At 40.7% G+C, this 27,338-nt stretch overlaps 1 protein-coding gene across 1 annotated transcript in view; it reads right to left on the reverse strand.

The window, feature by feature from the left end:
- robo2 (roundabout, axon guidance receptor, homolog 2 (Drosophila)) overlaps nucleotides 1-27,338 on the reverse strand; it is a 278,307-nt gene that overhangs the window by 243,494 nt on the left and 7,475 nt on the right. The window contains exon 2 of the mRNA XM_088012090.1: nucleotides 15,299-15,625. Within this exon, the coding sequence (XP_087868216.1) occupies nucleotides 15,299-15,625 (327 nt within the window). The remainder of the gene's footprint in view (nucleotides 1-15,298; nucleotides 15,626-27,338) is intronic.

A 27,338-nucleotide genomic window follows, 5' to 3' on the forward strand; every position in this document is an offset into this window, starting at 1 on the left:
TAGCTGCTCTACCTCTCAGGGCCAACTAAGCAAGGGTGGTGGGTAACTCTTTGGTTACCTGGCAACCACCTGTTGAGTAACTTACATAGTTTCGGATTTTGCCACTGTGCCTCATAACTGAACAAAAATAATTAAAAAAAAACAACAACAAAAAAAAACATGGAGTGACAACTGTGGATGAAACAGGACATGTCATGCCACCAGTTTGGTAGTATTTCAGATATTTAAAACAAAAAACTAATTAGTAATTATCAATATCAACAATTATTGGCATCACAAACTAACATGGAATTCTTACATTGTGAATACTTTTTATTTTGCAGCCCTATATGTGTGCAAACTTTTCAAATTTTAAGTCTAAAAGAACATAACACCATGCAACAAAATGTGAAAATATTCAAGGATATGCATAGTTTTGCAAGACATAATTTACAATCCTGCATCTTGCATGTGCTGGAATGATAATACTTTTGATTTCTTTAAAAAAATGTCATCTGAATGGGTGTTGCACTTACTAAACTGCAAAAGTAAATGAACACCATGGCCAAGCCTTAGGGGAAGCCCCAGAGGAGTCTAACAGGCAGAGGCAGCACTTAGAGACACAAGAAGCCCAAACTGAGAAGCCATTGGCTGGGAAACAAATAGTCTCACCCTCAACTAGACACATATCTACACCCACAACCTCCTCTGCTTTCATTCCTGCTGGATGCAGCGGCTCAGTCACGGAAAGGTCAAGCTGTAAAGTGGCACGGATTCACAGCTGTCTCAGAAACTGCTCTCATTTCATCTCGCCTCTGCTCACTTTCGAAAGAGCCCAAAATACTTAGAGTATCACTTTCAAACAGCAGGAAAGGAAATGGGAAAAGGAGGGAATGGAAGAGGAGAAGGAGAAAGCACATCGGAAGAGAGAGGGGAAGAGAAAAGGAGGAGATGGAGACAGCGGAGAGTGTATGATTAGGTTTCAGCTCTGCCCTGCAGCTGTTCAGAGCTCTGGGCAATGATAGGTGTCCCTCACAGTGAATGGAATCCAAGCAAAACATACATGTGCACAATAAATCTAACTAATATATATAAAAACAAATTACTATGCAAAAAAAAAGCAATTTTAAAAAATACAAACCCGAAAATGGTTGTGATATAAAAGTCTAACAAGTTTCAAGTACAGAACGCCTAGCTTCCTTTGGTCGGTTATCTGTTAGTCTCCCTTGTTCTCTTATATTCCTCACTCTTGGTTTCCTTTTTCCGCCCTCGCAGTCAAGTTCTGAATCTAAAGAAAACAAGATGCAGCATCTTCTACGTTCCCCTGAGAGCCACTTTGAGGAAGGATTGTCCTTAATGTTTGCACAACTAGAAAAACAGCCACAAAAGGACTTAAGCTTAAGCATTTTTGGAGTGTTAGTGCACTTGCGTAAATGTGCATGAGCACTTATCTGTGTGCAGCAGCTTTTACCGGGACAAATCCATCAGACCGCTGAAGTGTGTGGTGTGACAGTTGCACCCCAAAATAAATAGGCAGCATCACGGAAGTCTAGCCAAGTTGCGACCCTTTACCAAGATCGATCCCGTGCCAAGCTGCATTGTGGGCCTTATCGTGCAGAGCGAAGGTTGCACGATAAGATAAATGAATGGATAAATGTGTGTTTAAGAAAGTATGTGAGAAAGAAACCACAGAAATAATGGCCCTTTGAGTGAGGGACAACTGCACAGAAATACCAAGACAGAGTGTGAATCAATTTTAGCGACAGATTCAAACCCGTATCAGCTCCTGGCTGAACTTCAGCCCTCCGCCCTGTCACCTCCTCCCTGGCTCTGTATGATGGATTACCATCTCTGGCAGTCTCAGAGAGTCTGCGAGAGGGAGGGAGGCTGGGTGATGGAGGTCAGTCACAACAGGAACACATTCATTGGAGGGGGAGCGCTGGGTTAAAGAATTATGGTGTGACAGAGATATGGGGTGAACTGAGGGGAGCAAAGGGTCCTTCTGGGGTCAGAGGAGCCAATTCCTGCAGGACCCCGTGCAAGCCACCCTCAGTTCAGAGCCATCTAGAGGGATTTAACTCAGCGTCAAATTTTGATTAACATTATTACAGTCCACTTGTCCACTTGTCAACAGTTAGAGGAATGTTAGCCTGGTAAAAACTAGCCCCTTGTTCTGCACTTTGTCTGGACCCTCAGCTAAAGAGAAATGATTGTTTACTGGATATGTGCACTCTGTTGACGTTTTAAATGATTGGGTCTGTTTTCACCCAATCGCTAATGTTTAACAGTGATGTACGTACTGCACCAGCTCGATGACGCGCACCGGAAATTACATGCACTAGAAACAACCAAGTGGGAAGTAGGGTCACAAAATTTTGGCTAGCAATATAATGTCTAAAGCATTCCTCTTGCTCTGACTTTAATTGCTCAATATTTGGAGAGGGGGCCAACATGGACTGAATTCGCTGCCATTGCCAAACCAAAGGCAGACTACATCCTAAAACACTGCAGAAAATCGTCATCAATCATTCACGACTCCTCCTTTTGTTGGCTGATTGGCCAACAATCAGCCAACAGAGTTGAGTTTCTGCAGTTGAAACTCAACTGTCGAAATTCCAGATGGATCATGGAAGGGAGATGAGAACTGAGAAGAATTGCGTTGAAGGGCAATGGCCAGTCATATAATTCTAGCTGCTTAAAGTCAGAAATAAGATGGTGGAGTGTGTTGGGATGGCCTGAAGTTTTCACTGCCTGCCTGTTTGAAGCATAGATTAACACAGCAAAACACCTTCAGAAATATTACTGGTGGCCAAAAGAGTCAATATCTTTGCTGTGGAAACTAAAGGCTATATGGCAACTGGTCAGCCAGAAAAAACCCCGTATTGGTAAAACAGTACTGTGTTGTCCAGACAACAGCACACCTTGGAGTGGAAAATGTTAAAGATTGAGGATGGCTCAAACTTAGATGTTTGTCAGTGAGAACAGACATAGGCATTCATGAAGCTGTTTAATAGGAGATGTCAAAACATGCTAAGGGAATTTTGGCTTATTTCGGACTGAAGAAAAGCAAGAATTTGAGAAGATAACAGGAAGGCTAAATGTATTACGACAAACATATTTTGTCTTTCATTCTAGATTTGGAAATGTGTGCAATCTTTTGAAAATCTAAGGGTTGAGGTAAGGAACTACAGTTCACACACAAGCTCTTTACATCAACTTGTCTCTCATACAGACAGTGTGACAACACCTCTGCTTTTAATACAGCGCCTTGAAAAATGTGTTTGAATATTAAATCTTTGGAAGCAATTATTGATATTAACATAAGTAACATTATTATAGCTAATGTTATATTTAGTAGAAGTGAGAATAATTGGCGCTTTACCATGTAAAAAATAATTTCACTGTATTTAATACATATTTAAATCCAGTGAAACTCTGTAGAAGTTGAAGAACACAACAGGCATACATACACTAGAAGCTGTTTAATGACCACATTAAAAAAATCTGCCTATCGAATAACTGTAAGTCTTTAATACATTTCAAATGTATGTGTAGGTCAATATTAAAACAGAAATCAAAGTGCAATAAGCTCATGAAAGCAAAACCTTCGCTCCCCGTCTGCGTTTTAAAGCCAACCAATAATAAGCACGCAAACAGATTTCAGTAATTCACATAGCTCCCCACACGTCTCTAACTGCAGCAGAGAGAGGAAGTAGATGTATTTTTTTGTAGAAAATGTGCAGCAGTGCCAAGTTTACAGAATTTACTGACCACGCACGAGCACAGAGATTTATTTATCCTCTGTCACTGCCTAACAAACATGTACACTGTGTAGGAAGGCTGAGGAGATGTGGAGGGATGAGAGGCAAGAAGAGGCAAAATTAGAGGCAGACTGTAGAGACAAAACTATAGACCTGCATTGTCAGAGAGGAGAGGCCATCAATAAAAGTGTCACTATGAGGAGAGAAGCAGGGAGAGTGTGAAGGAGAGAGAGAGTAGGCCATATAAAAGAAACACAACAAAACCCGGTGAGACGGGTGCTTCATCTTGCTGGGCGCTAATAGACGTGAGAAGCGCATGGTTCAGCATTCTTAGCTTGATGGCTCACTCGTCTGCTGACAGGCTGTGGCATCCATAACAGAACAGCACACATGTTTAAATGCAGCTTAGGTACTTAAGACTGACACGATTGTCTAAGTAGAGCAGTAAAGAACAAAAGCAGACCGACACAGACCTAAGAAATAAAGCCAAAGATCATGACAAGCCTGGGTTTATTAAGTGGTCTGCATCTCTTTGACCTTCCCGCTGCGCTTTCCATCTTTGTCGCCGGCTTTTGCTACGTTGCTCGATTACTGATGTCATCATTCAGCCCCGGAGTGCAGCAGAGTCGGCCAGTATTTCCCTTCCTAGAGCACACTGTTTGTTTCCTCAGTTGCAACAAAGACAATGTATGTCCCTAGGTAGTTCACGGGAAGTCCTAGCTGGGAGAAGAAAAGTAAAAATGCAGACTCAGGACATCATGCATGTGTGAGAGTCAGTAAAAGGTCAGGCTGCTGGTAGTGACCGCAGTGTATCCACATGGTTTATCCTCCGTAGAGACTTCTTTCCCCCTCAAAATGTCTTCTCTTCATACGCACAACGTTCTTTTTGAGTGCATAGCACATGGATTATAAAGTGATCAAAAAGAAAACATCTGCATACTACTAACTGAATGCATTTAGGCAGATATTGTGAGAGCTAGCTCCAGTTGATGGGAGTAGCTAAGCCCTGCTGCAAACACAGCTGATACATTTAATCAGAGATTCTCCACTCTAATAATTCATAAAACAAGATAATTTTTCACACCCTTACTTGGTTCTGATATCTGTCTGATCAATGGGGAACACTTCAAACTTTTCCATGCACAACTTTAGCATGAATTTCTTTCAGCTTTGTCACAACCAGGGTTTGATCAAACCTCTTTTCGACGCAAAAGAAAATCTTCCAAAGTATTTTTAGTCTATTTTCTAGAGCAAATATCTTAGTACACTTTAAGTAAGACAAAATTGACTCAAAAGTAACTATTCAAGAGTTTGTTTTAAGTCAATAATGTCTTAATGTTGATGAAAACACACTTCTTCATTGGCAGATTATTTCATTTATGAGAAAATGTCTTGTTGAAGTCGTGCTTTTATTATTTTTCTAACTTTCTGACACATTCTGTAAAAATATAAATTTTTGAGACCCTAGTTTAGTTTCCTGACTGCAGCATGTGAACCTTAATGTGTTGTAATGGTTGCATTATTGCTGCTTCCTTGGTTACCCTTCATTATTTCTCAAGGACTTCAGCACTGATTAAACCTCAGCCCACCAGGGTTTTCACAAGCGTGAGAGCAGGTGTCTGCGCTCATGTGTCTGTTGTTTGTGTGTACCAGTATCATTCCTGAACAGGAATAATGAGTCCATATGAGCTTGTGGAAGGATCCACAGTGTGGCTCATCCTCTCTCCCCACCTGGCCGACTCCTCTTGGCCTACCCTTTTATTAGCTTTTCCTCATGTTGGACACAACAGGAACAGCTTGGTCCCCTCCCTCCTCTCCTCAACACTCACACCTCTCCCAACTCCATTTCCCCGCTAATTACCTTGTTGTATAAGAACCGAATGCTACCTAACGGTTCTCTTAATTGCAAAAGTGGGACAGTAGATGATATCAAAGGACCATTCTAAAAGTCATCCATTCCCATTTCAAGCGGCATTTATAACCAACCCAAGACATCTGTTTTATTTCTGTATCATTTGCATTTTTAAAAGGTTAAAAACCGAACGTAGTCGCAAGGGGGATGAAGCTACATGTGTCTTCATCCATTTGTAATATCCCACCCCACCAATCACTAAACATTTAATGCACAGGCAGGCTACACAGTATATGTCAGAAGATCTAAATACCACTTGGAATCCAATTAAAACTGTACTGGGTCACTCAAGAGTTCAAGATTTTTTTTTCCTCCTGGAGATCCAGGAATGTGCGACCGTCATCCACCTGAAAAGATGGGACAAAATTAACATTTTCCTTGGGATCCTGTCGCCCCAGGTGTGGCTTATCACACTTAAATATTCACAGATATTTGCAGTGCTGGCAAATTATTCAACAGCCACAGCTGCAGCAAAAGTTTCTGACAGAATCTTCAAAATGATTTATGGACCTGCTCATTGACCTACTTTAGTGAGGAGAAAGAAAAGAGGGCATACTTATTTATACCCAATACTATTGTATATTCATTCTACATAGCTGGCCCATGGACAGTCTTGATTAGGACCAGATTACAAAGAAGCTATTCAGATTTCTTCCCGCCAATATGTTTCAAGGTTCTCTGTGGAGAAGTTAATGGCTGTATGGAAATCACTTCTCTACAGTCTCTTGCCAAAGTATGAACATATATTAAATGTTCCTGCCTTTTTTGATGTTATACTCACAAACTTCAAAGTATTTTGTTAGGATTTCACATGGTAGAACAAAACACAAAGTATTAAATATAAATAATGGTGAATTGGAAGAAAAACCTCCATAGAAAAACATCTATGTTGACACTTTTCAGCACAATTACAGTTGCAAGTCTAAGTTGCATCTACACCCCACTCACATGTAGAAACTGAAATCTGTAAAATACTTCAAGTTCAGTCAGACTGGGTGCATGAGGTCTATAAATATCAACACTTAGGTCTTGCCACAGATTTTCATTTAGATTTCGGTCTCAGCTTTGAACATTTTGTTAGTTGGTGAATTTCTGCCACAGTCTAATGTCTTTTTCAACCTTTAGGAAATAATTTTGCCGAGGATTACCCTGAATTTTGCTCCATTAACTGTGGAGATGGTGTGTTCAGTGTAATCTACAGATAGTTACCCACCAAACAGTAAGGACAACAAGGCCAAAAAGTATAATTATTCTCTTAGTTGACTGGAGTACCTTGTTCCACATGTTTATGGAGTTCCCTACAGTCATGGCCAAAAGTTTTGAGAATGATTCTACTACTGTTTTTATAATGGCAATTTGCATATACTCCAGAATGTTATAAAGAGTGATCAGCTTAACAGCAATTAATTCCAAAGTCAATATCTGCCTAGAAAATGAACTTTATCCCCCAAAACACATTTAAACTTCATTGCAGCCCTGCCTTAAAAGGACCAGCTAACATCGCTTCAGTGATTGCTCCATTAACACAGGTATGGGTGTTGATGACGACAGGGCTGGAGATCAATCTGTCATGATTAAGTAAGAATGACACCACTGGACACTTTAAAAAGAGGCTGGTGCTTGGCATCATTGTTTCTCTTCTGTGAACCATGGTTATCTCTAAAGAAACACATGCAGTCATCATTGCACTGCACAAAAATGGCCCAACAGGGAAGAGTATCGCAGCTAGAAAGATTGCACCTCAGTCAACAATCTATCGCATCATCAAGAACTTCAAGGAGATAGGTTCCATTGTTGCCAAAAAGGCTCCAGGCCGCCCAAGAAAGACCAGAACCCGCCAGGACCGTCTCTTAAAAGGGCTTCAGCTGCGGGATCGGGCTACCAGCAGTGCAGAGCTTGCTCAGGAATGGCAGTAGGCAGGTGTGAGTCCATCTGCACGCACTGTGAGGCGGAGACTATTGGAGCAAGGCCTGGTCTCAAGGAGGGCAGCAAAGAAGCCACTTCTCTCCAGGAAAAACATCAGGGACAGTCTGATATCTGCAAAAGGTACAGTGAGTGGACTGCTGAGGACTGGGGTAAAGTCATTTTCTCTGATGAATCCCCTTTCCGATTGTTTGGGACATCTGGAAAACAGCTTGTTCGGAGAAGACGAGGTGAGTGCTACCTCCGGTCTTGTCTCGTGCCAACTGTAAAGCATCCTGAAACCATTCATGTGTGGGGTTGCTTCTCAGCCAAGGAAGTCGGCTCTCTCTCAGTCTTGCCTAAAAACACAGCCATGAATAAAGAATGGTACCAGAATGTCCTCCGAGAGCAACTTCTCCCAACCATCCAAGAGCAGTTTGGTGATGAACAATGCCTTTTCCAGCATGATGGAGCACCTTGCCATAAAGCAAAGGTGAAAACTAACTGGCTCAGGGAACAAAACATAGAGATTTTGGGTCCATGTCCTGGAAACTCCCCAGATCTTAATCCCATTGAAAACTTGTGGTCAATCATCAAGAGACGGGTGGACAAACAAAAACCTAGGAATTCTGACAAAATCCAAGCATTGATTGTGCAAGAATGGACTATCAGTCAGGATTTGGTCCAGAAGTTGATTGAGAGCATGTCAGGGAGAATTGCAGAGGTCCTGAAGAAGAGGGGTCAACACTGCAAATATTGACTTGCTGCATTAACTCATTCTAACTGTCAATAAAAGCTTTTGTTACTCATAACATGATTGCAATTGTATTTCTGTATGTGATGAAAACATCTGACATACACACATGAAAACCAGAGGGCAGCAGATCATGTGAAAATATAATATTTGTGTCCTTCTCAAAACTTTTGGCCATGACTGTACATGACTTGAGACAAACAGCAATTTAACATCTCACAGCTTTCATTCAACAAGTTTCTTTCTGCCATAATTTCACAAGGGCCAGCTTTTTGAAGCACACAACTAATTCTTTATTCTGGTAAAAACAAACTCCTTGGTCTACCCATTGAAATGGAGACTACGCAGCATCAACTCTACCCCTATTCAGGCAGAATTTACAAGCAATCTGTGCTCAACATCTACCACCTGAGGAAGGATTCAGTATATTAAAGACATGGTAAATCCATTAATAATGCAGCACAAGTTCTCTAAGACTTCTCCCTCCTCTTTCCTTTTTCTTCACCTTAGCTAGAGTGGCAAGTGCTGCTGAGCTTGAGCTTCGTCACACCGCAATGGTCTTGAGACAGTCAAGTCTGTTTCAGTAGCTGCAATTAAACTTTCTCGCTAGGGTCTTGTTCAACCACTTGAGAATGGAGTGGGAGCAAAGGTGTGTTCAATACAATGAAGCAAGAGGGAAGCAGAAGGAAAAAGGAGGTGGTCTGTTGGTTGCAGGACATATAAAATTTTGGCTGATGGAAATAGATTTAGATGCTACCTTCACTTGACCCTTAATAAAACTCATCACTGCCAAAAAGCCCAGTGTAGAGGGATGTAACGGTTCTCTTCACCTTCTTCTGCTTCATAAATTATATTCACTTAAGGCTCTCCCATTTTTCATCCGAAGCTGAAGAGTTGTTGCTTGGTTGTGGGCGTTCATATTCGCACATAGACACACCCTCCATATAGCTTTTACAAAATGGTTACAGAGAGAGTGCCACACCTCTCTGCAGACCGCCTCCTCCATGAACAACATATCGGCACTTTCCATTCAGGATCTCTTAGCCATGTGACGGTCTTTGTAGTTATTTAGTAATGAATCTTACAAATGTACATAATGTCTCACCATGTTGGACAACGTTTCTTAAAAGTATTCCACGGTGCCTACAGATACAGAAACCAGATGGTGGAAGTGGACTAAATGAAGCAATATATCAGCATTGCTATCTGAGCCCATTTCTTCATAAAACATGCCAACAACCTTCTGAACAATCACACACTTTGCACAGAGCTCTGGATGAAATAGTTCAACCCATGTGATGAGCAGTGGGAAGTAACGAAGTACAAGTACTTCGTTACTGTACTTAAGTACAATTTTTGTGTATCTGTACTTTACTTAAGTAGATTTAATAATGGGTACTTTCTACTTTTACTCCACTACATTTTGCAGTAAGTATCTGTACTTTCTACTTCACTACATTTCTACAAAACTGTCGCGTTACTTGGTACATCCAATTCTCGTTGCTCTTTTTTTTTTTCCATTAAAATGTGAAGTTCAGGAACTTAAGGTGGCGCCGTAAAATCCGAGCAATAACGTGACTTAGTGTCTGTTGTCACCTATCGCCTCCACCTTTACTTGCATGCGGCGCTCCAGACATGCACAGTGGTTTCCTCTGAGCGGGAGAAGATGTCTGTCTGATCGTCAGTCATATAATAGCGTTGCATAAATCATAAGATATGGCGACATGTAAAATCAGCAGCGCTTCGCTTTCACAGATGGTGGGGACTTCGTCCAATTTTTAGCGTTATTTGGAAGGAAATCTTAAAGAAAGGTAAGATCTGTGGACGTGATGCTAGCAAAGCTAGCTGTACAGAGACACACATGTTGCATCTGCGATGAAAAAAAGTTGTCACTCATGCGCTGAATTATTGTGTGGAGGTGTTGAATGAGGTGTTGCAAATATGGAACCACTCTGTGACCAAAGTCTGCTTTGATATGACATTCAGGAACGATCCGATTCTTCTGGACAGATCTTTACTGATTAAATTTATTTCAGCTTTAAGTATTTAATATCTATGTGCTTTATGTGAATGTGGAGTCTTCAGATAAATTTGAGAAGCAATTTTGATAGGTAAAACTTAATGTTTTTGTGTCACGTAGTTTGGGGTGCTTGTCTTGACTTGGTCTTGGGTAGGTGATCTTGACTACAACTATGCTACGTGGCTCCTTGGTTCCATGTCCTCCCCCACCCACCTTCTTTCCATCCCCTTTCTGTTGGATTTCTTTCAAAATAAAAGCCCTAATGGCAAAAAAAGTGAAGTTCATGCTATGTTAGGACAGGAGACAAGATGTTGAGAATCACATACCTAAGTCGAAACTATGTTACAGAGAGTAAACATAATAAAAACATGCTTTATCTGTGGCATTGTTCATTAAAATTGCATATTTCTGATGTATTCAAATTAAATACGATCAGTTCACTTAATGATATTGTATTAGGGATTAGGTAATGCATTCAGCAAGTACTTAAGTATTTTTAAATGCCAGTACTTTTTTACTTTTACTTAAGTAGAAATGTTAATGTGGTAGTTTTACTTTTACTTGAGTACATTTTTGTCTGTGTATTTGTACTTTTACTTAAGTACATTTTTTAAGTACTTTCTCCACCACTGGTGATGAGAAAGGGAGGAGGATGCTTCCCTATGAACAAGATGACACAATTTTCATGACACCACTACATCAGTGAGAGTCAAAGTACCACAGGCACATGGTACTAAAAAGCTTAAGGCACACAGAAGCTTTTTATTTTAGCCCTATATGGGTTTCCAGCTCAGGGTGGAGATGGTTGGTTCAAAGCCTGTATGACCACTGATCCAGACTAAAGATGTCTACTGAAAGCCCACAAGAACTTCCAACCCAGGATGGAGATGCTTGCTCAGCTTCATTATGCCCACATATCCAGCCAGGAAAAGGAAATGTTCATTTCCACCCAATAAGTCAACCAGACACGGAGATGACTAAGTATTCCCATCTGAGCCTAAAGGAATTTCATTGAGGAGACAGGCATTAGAAAAATCAAAGACTGAAACTACAGGATATTCAAGAGTGTGAACAATCATATGGCATAATACCAAAACAGCAGCAGAGTCGTGTTTCATAAGAACTGACTATGTTGTTGCCCTTGGCAGGACACTAGTCTGGCCCATGCACCAATCCTACAAATCAACTTCAGAATATTTTTTATTCCATATCTCTTAAATTACCTGCTATTAAAATTGCAGTAAGTCATTAATGCCTTGATATAATACACTACCTTCATATTTCCATGTTCTTTCTCTCGTCTCATCTTCTTAAATTTCTAAAACGTGCCTTTGGGGGATTTCATCTGCTCGCACTCCAATAATTTATATGAAAATGGTTCTACTTTAATAAAACTTTATTACTATGTCAGATTGTAATTAATTGGCAGGGGGCACTTTCAGACTAAATGAAGATTTTCACAGTTAATAACTATTGGAAGAAGCAACCATTTTGACTCTGCAATGATATAGTTGTTGGCTCAAGTTCCAGATATGCAGAGGAAAACTATTTTCTGCAATCAATCCTTCAGGCTTCCTCTTTGTATCTTTTTAGCCACAAATGTAATTTAGTTGATGATAAAGTAGTGGACTAGAGAAAAACACCAAGCAGAAGTATTGCATTGATTCAGATCTGTTGTTTTCAACCTCAGTTCAACCCCATGAGTGAACTTTTTATCCCAATTCCTTCAAACCCAGAAATGTATTCAAGTAGCATAACTACATTTTCCTTACACTGGATTAGGCAAAGAGCATCGGAAACTGTTGGTGAAAAAAGCAAGTATGAAATGACCTCAAGATGGGTACAAATTCACACATGGCTGACAAAATAGATCCAGAATTTTAAAAATAAAAACATCAAAAGGGGTTAAATTACCACCAGTCTTAATGAAATAAAGAATAAATAGGTCCATAGTCCCCAGACAATCTGCTAAGAAACCAAACATAAGCCAACAACAATTCAAAATTCTTTTTGCTGCCAAATTATTGAATACACATATGAGCTTAACAACAAAGATATTTATAGTGTTTAACCTGCTACTTAGGTTACAAAACCATACAACAAATGCAAAGTGTTATTATAGACATTCAGTTTTCAAGTGTTTCAAGAACTTCTGAGAATTCATGTAACTTTATAGACATTCAGTTTTCAAGTGTTTCAAGAACTTCTGAGAATTCATGTAACTTTTTGAAAAAACATTTTTTTAGAAATGTGGACTGTAGACTGTATACATTAGTGTTAGGAATGTCTCTTCTGCTGCAACACACTTAGCATTGAGATGCTATTTTAGGCTAGAATAGCGTCAGCGGTAGGCTAACTCCTTTTAGTACAACTTGCACGCAAAACAGTCTTTCCCGGCGTCCAGATTGAAAAATTGACCTCCTGTCAGCCAAGAGTGTTGTGATCGGTGTTTTATGTGTATTTATTTTGAGATTTTTCTGTGTTTTAGTCTGTTCCCCTGTGAGTCTCAGTGTCTTCCCTGTTTGTTTCCAGCTGTGTCTCGTTTCTTTGATTACCCTCCCAGTGTATTTAGTCCCACCTGTTGTCTTTGTCTCTTGTCGGATCGTCGTCGTGTGTGCATCTCTGTCTTCCCTGTTGCTCCCTGTGCAACCTGTTTGGATTCTGTTCTTTTGGATTATTTCATCATTAAAACCATTATTCATCACTTCAACCTGGGTCTGCCTGCGTCCTGCTTCTCACCTCACCAAACCACATTACAAATCTTGACAAAGAGTAGCAGTTTTGTCGTCCATTGCTATTGTTTGCTATATTTGACGGTTGTGCATCAGATTTCCTCGCGCATCAGAAACGTGCAAATACAAAAGTTCCATTTTGAACTTTTACAGTTAAAAAAAAAATAGCTATGAATTGAATTAAAGATTTTAAGTACCGTATTTTCCGCACTATAAGACACACCTAAAAACCTTCAATTTCCTCAAAAGCCGACAGTGCGCCTTATAATCCGGTGCGCCTTATATATGGACCAATATTGAGCCACAACAGGTCCAGCAACGGACCTTACCACAGGGGCCGCGTTTCATTGGCTAATGCCCATTTTAGGTCACAGTGCAGCTACCACGTGCGTGACCGTCTCACAAACACAAGCTACAGTAGTAAACATATGCTAATGTACATTGTGGACCATCAAAACCATGAATGCCGACTTACCCAGCCTTCCAAGAACAATAGGCATCAGTGATCTTGTCCACAGCTATATTTATGCTGAGGGTGTGAGGATCTGCTGTTTTCCTCATCTATCGGTAGCTTTTAGCTGTGACGCGCACAATGTTGGAGGCATCCAGTGGCTCAAACACCTTGATGTCGTCCAAAAAAGATGACATGAACTTGTTGGTTCCCCTGTCCATTGTCGTGGCTGATATGTTGTGAAAATCCGGCAGAAATGCTACGCTAAATAACTCAGATCGAAATGAAAGACGTTATGTTTACACAGACATGCAGTAGGCTGCTTACGTAGTTGGTCCACTACGGTAAGCAGCCGCCAACTTCTTTTTCCCCCGTAGAAGAAGTAGTGCGCGGTGCATGCTGGGATAGTTGTCAGAACACTGGTTTGTTAATAAAGTTTGATAATACATTTAAAGGGGGGGAGGGGCAGGGGAAGAGAGACAGAGACTGCAGCGGCAGCGTGTCGGTTGGTCTGTGTTACCCAGAAAGCAGTTGGGCATAATATCGCAACACCAACACCGTGAGTGAAACAACGGCTGGGCCAGCCTACTATATAAAGTACTCGGGGACCATTTCTTTATTAATGTGGATGTGTAATAATAGAGTATGAAGCGTCTATTCTATGCGCCTTATAATGCGGTGCGCCTAATGTATGAAAAAAGTCCTAAAATAGGCCATTCATTGAAGGTGCGCCTTATAATCCGGTGCGCCTTATAGTGCGGAAAATACTGTAATTAAAATGGATTTAATTAATTGAAATGTACAGGTTCAAGTCCTGGTCCTACAAAAAGCAGGTTATTTCTTCCCTCCTCTCTTCAAAGAAATAAAATAAAATACATACGTATCTGAAAGAGTTTGCTTGTTGTAGACATGGAGTCTACAGAAAGTGTTAGCAGAGAATTACTCCAAACCGGTCAAATATTTGTAACGTTGAAGCTAAAGTATCTTTTAAATCTCTTCAATGAGAGCTGAACATAGTCTGTCCTGTTGCCCGTTTCCTAGTTAGCTATGACAAGCCATATTATTAAATGACAAGTCAAAACAACAAAAGCAGATGGAGACTTCCCACACCACCTCCTAGACTGTTTGAGGTCTCTGGGACCTGCTGTTTTAAAACCCGGCCTAAGTCTGTTTCAGGAGTGAGTGTAGGCTCATCTTCAAAGGTAATCTGAGTCACAGTTCAGGTTCTGCCTGTCATCAACACAGTCCAGACAGCTTGAGCTAAATGTCCATCAGGAGCTATCCCTGTCATGCTAGCCCTGATCACCAGTGAGAGACCCAATGTCCGCCCTGCCATCTTGTCTCTTTCATAGAGTGACAGCAGCTTTATGTCCAAACTCAAAGATCTGCGAACAACTTCAAAACAGCCCCTCTGAGCCAAGAACGTATCAAATTAACCAGATTCATGGCTGAAAACTCATTTGCCACAAGTCATTACCCGAGCTAACAAGAACCTTTTAGACCTCAGGAAATCATTATGGAGTTGGCAAAAAGAGAACAATGAAATCAACTCTAAGAATAATGTAATTACAGTTGCCTCAAATTAAATGTTGATTTGTTTCCTCTTATTCCCAGTGGTAAGCGGAGTGCAATTTCCTAATACAAATGATGTTTACAAACAAATTATAAAATTTCATAATGTTGAGTGGAAATCCAGGTTTTTTGACTACAGCAGGATCTGGACCTACTTTGCCCAGCCAAAGACAAATAGAATTAAAAAAAAAAAAAGATACGACGTCACGACTCACATGCTACTTCCAGGGATGCATTACGGCTGACGGCTTCTCCCAGGTAGTTCCGGGCCACGCAGACATAGGCTCCCTCGTCGGGTTTGCTCCGTCGTCCGTGAACAATGCGTAGGAAGAAAAGCGACCCGGTCGGAAGCAGCATGCGGTGCGAACGTGGGTCATCTTTGTCCGTTTCCACCCGCTCCCCGTCTTTGTACCACTCCACTGTCGGGGTGGGTCGCCCCTCCGCTTTACAGTTGAGAGTGGCAGGCTCCCCTTTGGATACGATCAGGTCAGAGGGGTGCTCCACAATCCGGGGCGGGGAGTCCTCCTGGCGCAGACGGGATCCTGAGGGTAAAGACACAGAGCAGTGCAATTAATAACAGAAGAGAGACTATTTTTATGTCAAAAAAATTCAAAACATATGACTTATTAAATCCAATTCAAACATAAACTGTCAACAATGTAAACAGAAATTGTTAGTAATAAAACAGAACAAATAAACAAAAAAAATAATTAACTCAAGATTAGTACAGATATTTCTATTTGCTAAAAGAGTGAGTTGAGCTCACAAAATGAGAACTGAAGTAGAGTCTTGAGCACATTCATTGTTACCGCCATATGCAGAGTTGATTAAAAAGTTTCACATTTCAAAAGAACGCCAATATAAGCGACATGTATCTTCCAAAACATCTATCACAAACTTGGACAGTTTGCTGCTAATGAAATTAAAGTTAGCTTAGAGGCTTCAAAGTTAGTATTCTTGATAAACAGACTTGTTGTGCACAACACTCTCACATCCATCAATGAGCTATTAACAAATGCTAAGTGCTATTAGCAACTGTAGAAGGAGATGGTGAGGGACCACCAACAAAGTGACAAAAAGTGTCAAAAGTGTGGAATCAAAAGAAATAGAAGTAGAAAGAAAGTTCACATCCTCAATATTCTAACACCTCATCTGGAAACATCTAGAAGATGCATCAAGCTCGCTTGTGGCTGCTAACGGGATGTTTTTGTTCCCTTTCCAAAAGGTTGACTTTTATCTTATTGCTAGCACCAAATCCGGGATGTTATACATGTACACCAAAATATATCTTTGCTTACATTTAAGGTCGTTGCTGATTAAGAAGAGTAATGATTTGGAAAAAATATAGACTATAAATATCTATACAAAATTTTCATGCTTTAAGTTTGAGTCTAAAGCGACATTTGAATCATTGCATTTTGGGCTATAAAATGTTTTCTTGTTAAAAACAGAACATAAATGTGTTTCATTAGCACTTTTTAAAAATTATTTTACTAGCTTAAGTAAAAACTACATAAAGGGACAATGTTTATTCAATTACTTTATTAATGGTTACAATAATCAATGGATTACTCAATTACTAAAATAAATGTTTACAGCAGCCCTATTTTAAAACAAATACAACATCAACATTTGATCAAAAGACTTGGACCGATTTTTGAGCAAATACATCCTGGTTTTCTGGTAATGTGGACATGCAAACTACAACTTGAAGCATGGAAGATTTAGAGTTTCACAAGAGAGATCTGCTCTAGTCAAACCAATCTTACAAGTAATTAGACCCCTACGTGGACAACATAATACTTTTCTTACGGTTGAAAAGCCTGCAAAACTGATGTGAATATGAATTGCAAAGTTCTTTTTTTTTTTCTCTTTATTTGGATGGATGTTAGAGTTCAGGCCGATGTCAAATGCTAATCCCCTGTGGCTCAAAGCCATGGCCGCTCCTTTTCATTAGGGTTGCAATGACTGAGCTCTTGGAGTCTGGTGGCTAAGATAATGCTCCCTAAGTCTGGGCGCTGTATGCGTTTGTGACCAGGTCTTACTCCCAGAGATAAGGAGCCGTGGGCCACACACATTTACATCACACAGGCCATGGAAGCCACGCAAGAATCAAACACTTTAATCCAGCACCAAACAATCGAAGAACTACTTCAAAGCAGAGCAAATCAAGCTAACTTTTCCAACATTTAATGGAAAGGTCTTTTCGTTTAACAACATAAAATTGTCCCATCACTTACTATGATTTTGCTGGCAGCTGCACGCTAATCAATCAGGACTTGGATCAAGTTGAGACCTGAACTTTTTTTGTCAACAAACGAGTTGCTGAATGTTTGATTGAGCCAAGTTGATGACTATGACCTTAGTTATTAGTGCAGTGGGTTAATAGGACGATCCATGTTATACTTAAGGCTAATGTACCACAAAGATCTTTCTCCTTGGGCTTGAGCTAAACTCAACAAAGGATTGAAGCAGTTCTGGAAGTTTGGGTCTTTGTTCAGCTACGTTTGTGCACGTTTCCACACTATGGCAATCAACTATAAATCTTTGTACTAAAATTTTACAAGCACAAATATCTGCACAAAATGCCTGTCAAAGCTCCTGAGCAAAACGCACACACGCATTCAAACGACACACATCTCTGCACAAAAGTCCAGAAGCCCACCACTCGACAGGAATCAGCCATCAGACAGTAGCATATTGACCCCTGAACAGGAGGTAGCCTGTTCTCTCTTCTTCCTAATTTCGGCTAATTCCCTCCATTTCCCCGCCATTGATTAGTGATCAGGCCTCGTGTCTTTTGCCAAATGGGGCTACAGACGGGGGTTTGTGCATGAGTGGCTGGTGACAGCATGTTCCCACAGCTCATGATCTAATCTTACTGGCATTAGGTGGAAAACTGGATGTTGTTGGTAGTGAAGCAGACAAAAAAAATTACAGTAGGCTTCTAAAAATCATTTTCTCAATGAAAAGTTAGTAACAGTAACATTTTGTACAGAGTGAGTTTGAGTTGTGGCAATGAGAGACTCAACCTATACAAGGCAGCAGTTAGGACCACGGCGCTGATTAATAGAGAGCGAGATAAAGGAAATTGATGGACACCCCCCTCTTCCCTTGATGAAGTGTCGAATACACATTTATTTTTATCTCATTGAAGCATGTGTTTCCCCCGCTGCAATCCAGAAAACCACACAGGGGCTTTCCACTAAAACCAATGTGCACGCACAGGAGCAAACCACGGCGACTACATTCGATTTATATCAGTCTAATTTCTTTAAATCCAATTTGTATTCCATTCTACTGCCTTCTAATCATGTAGACCTCGAGTCTCCATCTGCTCCAGTCTTTCCTGTGGACATGAACGCAGCAGATGCCTCTACTGTTGTCCTTCCACTGCCAGGGAAAAGCCGATCTTGGTGAACAGAGGGCCCTACGTTGACGGTCAATGTCCTTGCTGAGTGGGTACAGTTAGGTGAAGAGACAGCAAAGGTCAAAAACATCCCTGTGCTAGAAAATACAGTGGTGAAACCTTCCATTGAATGTGGAAAGCAGTGCACAATTGTAGAGGGAAATAATTTTTCTAAACAAAACTCTGATTTATGCTGATGTATTTTAGGGACCTTTTTCTGGGACGAAATCGGCATCAGAAGTCAACTGGCAAGTACATAGAGCAGTGGTCCCCAACCCCCGGTCCACAGCTGATACCGGTCCGTGGACCAATTGGTACCGAGCCGCGCAAGAAATAATTAAATATTTGTATTATTTGACCAAGCAGGCTGTGCTCAAGCAACACACCTCGGGTGTTATTGTCTCTCATCACTCCCAGATGGGACCGTCTCGTTGCAGAGAAACAAGTTCGGGACTCCCGTTAGTCATTATCGTGAGTTAAAAATTTTTACGAAAGTAAAATGTTCGTTTTTGTGGCGCATCTGTATCTTATTTTGAAGGGATATATAAACGTTACCATAGCGACCAGAGTCAGAGAGCATTTGGGCAGTGGTCGAGAGGAGATGAGTAGAGCTTGTGAGTCTTAAGTCTGGTTTAGACGGCAAGATTTAAGAATTGTCGGCCGATTCTCCAAACCTCTGTGACCACAGAGCTGATAAAAGTACAACAGGTTCAATCGGTTTGTGTCTCCAGCCACACGGCAGAAGCAACACACCACACGAACCGATTCCAGTATCCAGAGGATAATCCAGTAAAACCACCAACATAGCGGGAATTTAGAATAACCAAACACGGATGACGATGTAGAAGCAATAGTGATAGTTTGTGGACTCATTTTGAAGAGATAAAAGACATAATAAAAAGAATAAAAAGAAAAGGCGGTGGATAAAAGACGACGGGAGCAGCCGCTCTATTTGCTGCACTATGATTTGGAGGTGAACGTTTTTTCATAGTTAACATTTTTAACTGAATAAACATAATAAACATATATAATAATGACCTTTACATATAATAATAAACATTTCCATATATCATATCCGATATCCACCGGACTCTCAGTTGTTCGATATGTCAGCTGTTTGGGATTCCCCTCTGTTCTTACGTCACCGCGCTTTCTGATTGACTACCTGTCACATTCAACAGGTTACATTCTCGTTCCCAGTCAGGGAAAACCCCACAGGCTGTGATAAAAGGGCCAAGACAACCCCGGGCCGTAACAAAATTTCCAAGTCTTGACCCGTCCGCGGTAATAAAAAGGTTGGGGACCACTGACATAGAGTATTAATACAACTGTTCTGCAAAGGCTTAAAGCTATAAAAAAAATATCTATTTTTACATATTTGTTGAAACTGTCACTATATTGTGACAGCATGATAAGGGACCGATAATCTGTGGGGAAAAAATGTGCTCTTCTGTCTTCTCCCAGTGCTAACTCGAAACAACCAATCTGAGCCAGGAGGAGTGTCTTAGCGCTGTCAATCATCCTAAAGTTCCCCTCCTTTCTTACCAGTTGTTTCATTGCAAAAATATCAACATCAACATGTTAATCCGTATCTATAGGCTATTTGCTGTCCAAGAGAGCTAGATACAAAACTTTCTTCATCCAGACACCAGATCTTAGCTTCTCGCAAAAGTCGAAGTAAATTTTCTGTTTCCTACCGGCTGCCTTCCCCCCCCAGCCCCACTCTCTTTGCAGCAAATGGGCTTTCTGTTGCCCTTTTAATGCGATCATTGGTGCTGTGCAATCAAGTGCTCTCTGAGCTGAGGCAAGTGCACTTCACTGGGGCTCAGGGCACACGCTCCAATCAAACATGGCTGTGTTTCCCCCTGCCCCATGTGCAATAACACCACCATTACTTTTCACCACGGCTGTGCTGTCATCCACTCCTGGAGGGAAGCAGGAAATGGAGAACAAACAAACAAAGAATGCAGCCAGGGAGGGAAATCAGTAAGCAGTTGGTGAACCAGAAGATGATGGGGTTTCTTTTCATCCTATTATTATTTATTTATTTTTACGTCTTCTTATGTCCACATCACTGAAATGGATGCAACTTTCCATTATATGTGCACAAGCTGAACATGTTTGCATTCTTTTCATGACTCAGAGAGAGTAGCATGAAAGTAGATCAAAACTCCACTTAAGTTTCTGATTTGAAAAGAAAAAAAAATCACCTCTTTATTTCTCCATTAATTCCAAGATAAAACATCTCCAATTATATCTCCAGTTACACTGACCACACACAGTTAGGCTGTGTTTTCTATTATCTTGGTCACATATTTATTCATGTGTGCAACAGAAGGTCAGGCCTTTGATGATCTTTTTGTAATTATTTTTATTAGCTCCCAGGAGAAATTCTAGCCTACAAACCAAATCAATACCCACACCAGTCTCAAGCAGAACATAAAGAGAAGGGCTCCCCAAAGAGATATTACTTATTCTGCCAGCAGACATTCGCTGATCACAGGTAACCAACAGCAACCTTGGACCAAGGCGAGAAGTTCCAGCCTCGGAGGCGCTGTAAAAAACATCAAACGCTAAAATGGAAAACCGGGACAAGTGGCTGTAGAAGCGTGGCTCAGCGAGAAGGAAACTTGGAATGGAATTGTACAACACCTGATGCCTCCGAACTGGGATACATTACAATGTCTGACCAAAGTATTCACATCCCTCATATGTGAATACGGGATGGTAAGTATTCACATCCTCAAAACTCCTCTGTTTTTTGAGGAGTTTTTCTGTTTTTTAAAATGGCATTTTACGTGACAGACCAACACAACCTGCCATGTAATTGTCAAGTGGAAAGAAAATGATGAATATACATAACGTGGTGTGCATTGCTTCTCTGGAACTCGGATTACAATTTGTACATCTTTAAATAATAAGTCACTACCATATTTGCACATCTAGATCTGTTTTTGCCCTCACTCTTTGTGATATTTCTTACATCCTCAGTGTTGGGGTCTGAGAACATCACTTTTCAAATACTGTCTCAAATTCAATATGAAAATCTGTGCTCATATTGACATTAATATGCTGCTGTGGCCAAAAATAAATACTTAACAGATACTTGATATATATTGCATATGTATCAATAGTTTTTCAATACCTTGAAAAACAACCACATCATTAACTTCATTACTGCTTTTCTGATGCAGCTAAAATCCCCACAATCCTCTGCTGCATCACCATCACTGCCACATGACCAGACAAGAACCATATGACCTCCTCCCCTTCTCCTCCAGAAACAAACAGAAACAAGATGGAAATGGTTATCAGTTAATACTTGAATGCTTTTATTTTTCAGACTGATTCCAATATGTTAAAAAATTTGACTAATATCATCCAATCCTGATGTTAGCACCGATATATTTTACATCTCTAATTTTTATCCAGAAAGATCTTGAATTATTTTCTGGTGCTTGCATTCCCACGCATGGTGGCTCATCGCGGGCATCGTGCTTTCTGGGTCATATCTTTCCTTGACACATCGCCTTCGTGTCAGATCCATGTGCTTTATTTCAAACTAAACATTTCTCCTGGTTCCGTTTACCATTTTCCCATTTGGTTTCCTCTCACTGCTGAGACTCCACCTTTGCCCCCTGGTGTCTATCCGTTTCACTTGCTCTCTGTCCTATTACAGCCTGCCCTCAGTGTTTTCGGGCGATGGAGTCATATTCGTCATGTCATCAGAGAGGAAATGCGAGAGAGCAGCGGGGGTGAGGGGGGGAGAAACTGAGGGTGGTGAAAGACTGATGTTACCGGTCGTCTGCGCCTCAGCACCAGAGTGCTGCGACACCTCCGAGCGGCACGCTCTGCGCCCGGGATTCATCTTTCTTACACCAGGCTGTCAGTGGCAGCTCCAATGCAACCCACTCACCCCCCGCCCCCCAACACCAGACAGACACACAGCTCATCTCAGGGAGGTGTCACCGGAGCAGTCCAGCCCCAGAGGACCCGGCGAGCCTCGTGGTGACGACACGGAAAGCGAATGAAATGTGTTCACAGGTGCAGAGCAGAGTCTTCCATTTCATCTGCTGCTGAAATATAGCAAGTGGTCTCTTTGAGCTAGTTAGCTTTCAAGCTGCCATGATGGGCTCTGTTCCACCTTAGTGCTCTGAAGAGTGTCCTTCCCTTCTCCCCCTTAGATTTATACTCTGAAAGCAAACATGGGAGGTAATTCTACAAGCTCCCCACAACCTCTCAATGCATCCATGCTCGGCTCCCAACAAATATCAGATAGAATTCCACGCCAAGTGTATTTCAGGCAGTGACAAGGTTGGGGGTCATATTGACTTTGCATCTGTGTATTTGCCCTCTCACTCTCTTCTCCCATACAGATGGGATATATAAATAGATAACTGTGGGAAACGGAATATCTGATTTTGCTGCAAAGGACCCAATCTGCATAGGTTCCATTTCAAGAAGTGCCACCGCTGTTTTTAAACAGGCTGCTCCTGTTGTCAGTCCTCATCCTGATGTCAATGCTATGGGCAGGAAAGGAGAAGCTATCTCTTACAGCAGACGTCTTGGAGGAAGAAAAAAAGATGAGATTTTTGACAAGAAGCTGAAGTGTAAAACGAGGACATAGAAAAATTTAGATCTACTCATGGCGAATGTGAAAAGTGTGCTGCTCCCCTTCTGTATGGTCTGATTAGTGTATGGAGATTAGCAACAGCTCCGTTGGCCTGTCAGGATGCTGGTAGGGACTCTAAATTGTTTGATGCAGATTAAATGATTTCCGATGGAGGGGCCACTCAAGCATGTAGCTCACTGCGTCACTTCACCTTCTTCATGCCTCCCTCTCTCTTTCCCTGCAGATCCTTTTGATCAACGCGGACTTATCTTCACCTGGAAGCTTGATATGAAATTTTAGAGCCAAAAAATCTATAAATATTGAAAGTATAAATATTGAAACCTGAATAAATTATAGCTGGGGTTTCTGTTGTTTTCTAAAGGAGATCAATAATTTTCAAAAGAACGCTTTGACATAAAAAAAAAGCATTTGTAGACCATAAAAAACAGAAAAACATGTTTGGAAGGGACTTTTACAACAACATTCATATATCCAGGAAAAAGTGAGAAGTAACTGGATAATTTTAACAGGGAGAACTTTGCTTTAAGGAAAGCAAAAACCCAAAGTCAAGAAATGAGGAGAAACGAGTCCTTACATACAAAAATCAACAGCCAGATCTCCATGGCAACCACAGGTGTTGTTTATGAGCATTAATCAGATAAGAACATGCTTGTTTCGCAGCCATCTTTACTTTACATGTCCTTCCTTTGTACAAAATATCTGCAGATGTGTCTGGCTAAATTAATAATGGTTCTCTCTAAACTATGAGAAATAAACCTTAGTAATTATGTAACTTTTTTTTCTGTCAGAGTCAAATGAATGAGAGAGCATGTGACTTATTACAGCCAAACACCATGCTGTGGGTAAGCTGACTGCAGACAGATTTATAGCATTTTAGAGGTATGACATAAGTCGCACAAATTGTAATATAGACTATGAACACAGAGCAGGCAAATGCAGCCCAAATCCAATTTTTTTTTCTACCCACATGCGACACATATCCAATTGCTTCATGGCAGTTTGAATGATCCAATGACAATCCATTCAGCTGCCCAGCAATTGTGCAACTATGTGGCACTAAATCAGACATGTAGCTGATAGTTTTCAAAGCATCTGCAATTTGAACGGTCAAGTCACATTTAATATGACTTTTGATACAAGACAAGCACCAGAAAGCGGCACCAGCAGGAGCTAAACGTAAGTGCAACAAATTCCAATAAGACTCTGTAATTAACTTAATTAAAAATGTTAATTCCCACCATTAAAAGTAATGTAACTACTGTAAACTACAAGTCTTGAATTGGAAAGTTGTACATATTTGCTCTTTGAAGATGCATTTTTGTGCACTTTAGATTTACAGGAAAATCAATGAATGATATATGAAGGCATATCAATCAACATTTGTGTAGCCAAACCAGATAAGCAGCAATCAGATTTTGTGATCTTTTCAGATTTGTGACCGTGTGTGATATTAACAAACCTGCTCCGAAAACAACAACAACAAAAAAAAGACTGATTATTTTTTAAGTGTAGCCACGTTCCAACATATAACCCAGGAAGATGCAATGAAATGTGGTATCATCCAATTCCCCCCTCAAGCATTTTAATCTCTTTAATGCTGAGCTGCCACTGCAAATTGAATGAAGAGAAATAAATAAGTGTGTTATTGCTGGGGCTGAAGGGGGCGGGGGAAGCCTCCAGGTGTCCTTGATACTCTACGCTGAGAGGTGATAATTGGAGGTGCTGCGTGCATGCTGACCTGCAGTGAGCACATTACTGTATCCCTGCAGTCAACACCCTCCTGTCACTCCAGCAATCCCCGAGCCAAACAATACCAACTTGAGGAATAGGAGCTATAACGGCAATCCATCCAGGTGATGGACTCACAGAGCGGAGCAGGGGTAATCAAATGGCTCTTATACCCCTCAGTGTATTTTTTATTTCTTTTAACGGAGCACCACAGGGAGTTGAGATGAGATTTATAAAATTTCTATACTGTACTGTGGGACACTATGTGTGGCTTTCCTTCATACTACAGCGTCAAGGGTGACGGCAGTAAGTAGTTAAAGGGCTTATTCACTTTACTTGGCTCCATAAAATCACGGTGACACAAAAACAGTATATAGAGTTCAGAAGTATTCACAGACACACATCCACTTCGATTTAATAATCCTAAAACCGGGTCTGTTACCAGGACGCTAAGTAACAAATGTTTACAAGCGGTTTTCCAGAGAAAAAAAAAAAAGAAAGTAAGTCACCACCACCCTGGAAGTGAACCGGGAAAATAAAATCATCAAGGGAGTAATTGTTTTTTGTTTTCAAAGCTGGTACAAGAGTTGTGACTCTTGGCTGATGTCCCTTTCCACACAGACTTTCATTGCAGTGCCGCTCTCATAGGGAGTCATTAGTTAAAAAAAAATCGCCCTGCTTGTAGAGCCCATGTTATTGACATTGGGGACCACATGATAAAATATTTGGCGCTGAAGTTCTTGTGTTATTTTAATTACGGTGAATATAAAAGGGTAAAGTGGGTCAGGATACTTCAGCACTTGAGCTGTTCTTAGTGCCTTGCAAAAGTATCACAATTTATTCAACTGTTGCACCATTTTCTAAATGAAATCACAAACTCCACTGTATATTATTAGGATTTTATATGACAGCCTGACAAAAAGTAATTTGCATTTGTGAAGTGGAAAGAAAATTGCGCAAGATTTACAGAAATTAGAACAAAAATATAGTCAAAATAGAGACATCTTTCTATAATAACCTATGCTCAGTCGGATTACATTTGACCAGATTACCTGCATCTAATAAAAGAAAGCATCGTCATGGCAGCCTTATACCTTACTTAAGTGTTTAGGGTGATACTATGCACTCTCCGCCACACAATATTTTACTTCTACGCCAAACAGTTCTGTTTTGCTTGGGTCTGTTTCCAGGTTATCTTACAAAGGGTGCGTTCACACCAGCCCTGTTTAGTTCACATTAATCAGACTCTAGTTCATTTGTATAGAAAGTCTGGTTCTTCTGGGGAGGTATGAATGTGTGATCAAATGCTGATGTGAAACAAAAAAGAGAACCCTGATTCACCTAAAAAACCACTAAATTTCTGTTTTATAAAGAGGCATGTTGTTTTTGTGTTGTTTCCTTCACTGGTTCTTGGTGCAGTGCCACCACAGGTGAAAGGGTGAACAGGCTTTTCAGTCTGTTTGACACAGTGCAGGGCAAAAGCGAATCGTACCACCTGAAAATGTAACAAATGTTGAAACTTTGGTCCCCGTTTGAACCAAATCTCCTAGACTATCAGGTGTGAAGACATTCTAAAGTTTTTAATAACTGGTGTATCAGTTTAGTTGGACAGTCTGGATCCCTAGGTAACCTCTAAACCTAGAAGTATTCAATTAGAAATCCAATAAAATACATTAAAAAAATTTTGTTGTAATGTGAACCAAAACCAACAACATCGCTGGAACAGTCTACCAACCACAACCTAAAAGCACAGACAAAAAAAAAAGATGTTGCTCTATCTTAAGTACTCAAGTTGCAGCACTACACATGGTCTGAGGTGGCAGAACAAGTGGTCCCACTACTCCAAACTGCTTTCTTTGCAGTTGCATTTGGGCCATTGCTGCGTCTGATGGATGTGTTTTCAATTGTCGCACTCCAGCTGTCCATCTTCAGACATCTCGCTCCAAGAGACAGCTAATGCATTTTTATTGCCGGCCTTCACCTCATTCAAGAAACTGGTGAGAACAGGAGCTCAAGTAAAACTGTCATGAAAACTATTGACAGCAAAAACAATGTCAAATGTTATTGACAGAAAAGACAAAGAGGAAAAGCAAATAGAGTATTTTCACTTATTTGAGTAGGACAGTAATTAAACCTCTTTATGTCTGCCTGTAGGGACGGGGACATGTGTGGGCTGGTACCCATGAGCATGTATTATCTGCCGTGTACTTCTGTGAGTCATTCAACCTTGACATCTCTTTCACCTTATCAAAGGGGAGCTTTGAGGCAGTCAAACACAGACTGGGGGCAACTGGACACAGTAAACAGATGCTTCCCAAGACAACATTTCAGAGGAGCATACAACATAAAAACACAGATAGGGCAAACATGTTATCCCTTTTTTCATCTGACTTCCTATTGTTGCTATTCTTCAGTTTGCAAAGATAAGATTGCTCTTCACATCTACATAACAACAGAGTTATCCAACCAACCAAGAGTCCATTTG

The sequence above is a fragment of the Poecilia mexicana genome, unplaced genomic scaffold (genome assembly GCF_051168715.1).
Source record: "Poecilia mexicana isolate PSO_F unplaced genomic scaffold, ASM5116871v1 scaffold_13, whole genome shotgun sequence".
NCBI lineage: Eukaryota > Metazoa > Chordata > Actinopteri > Cyprinodontiformes > Poeciliidae > Poecilia > Poecilia mexicana.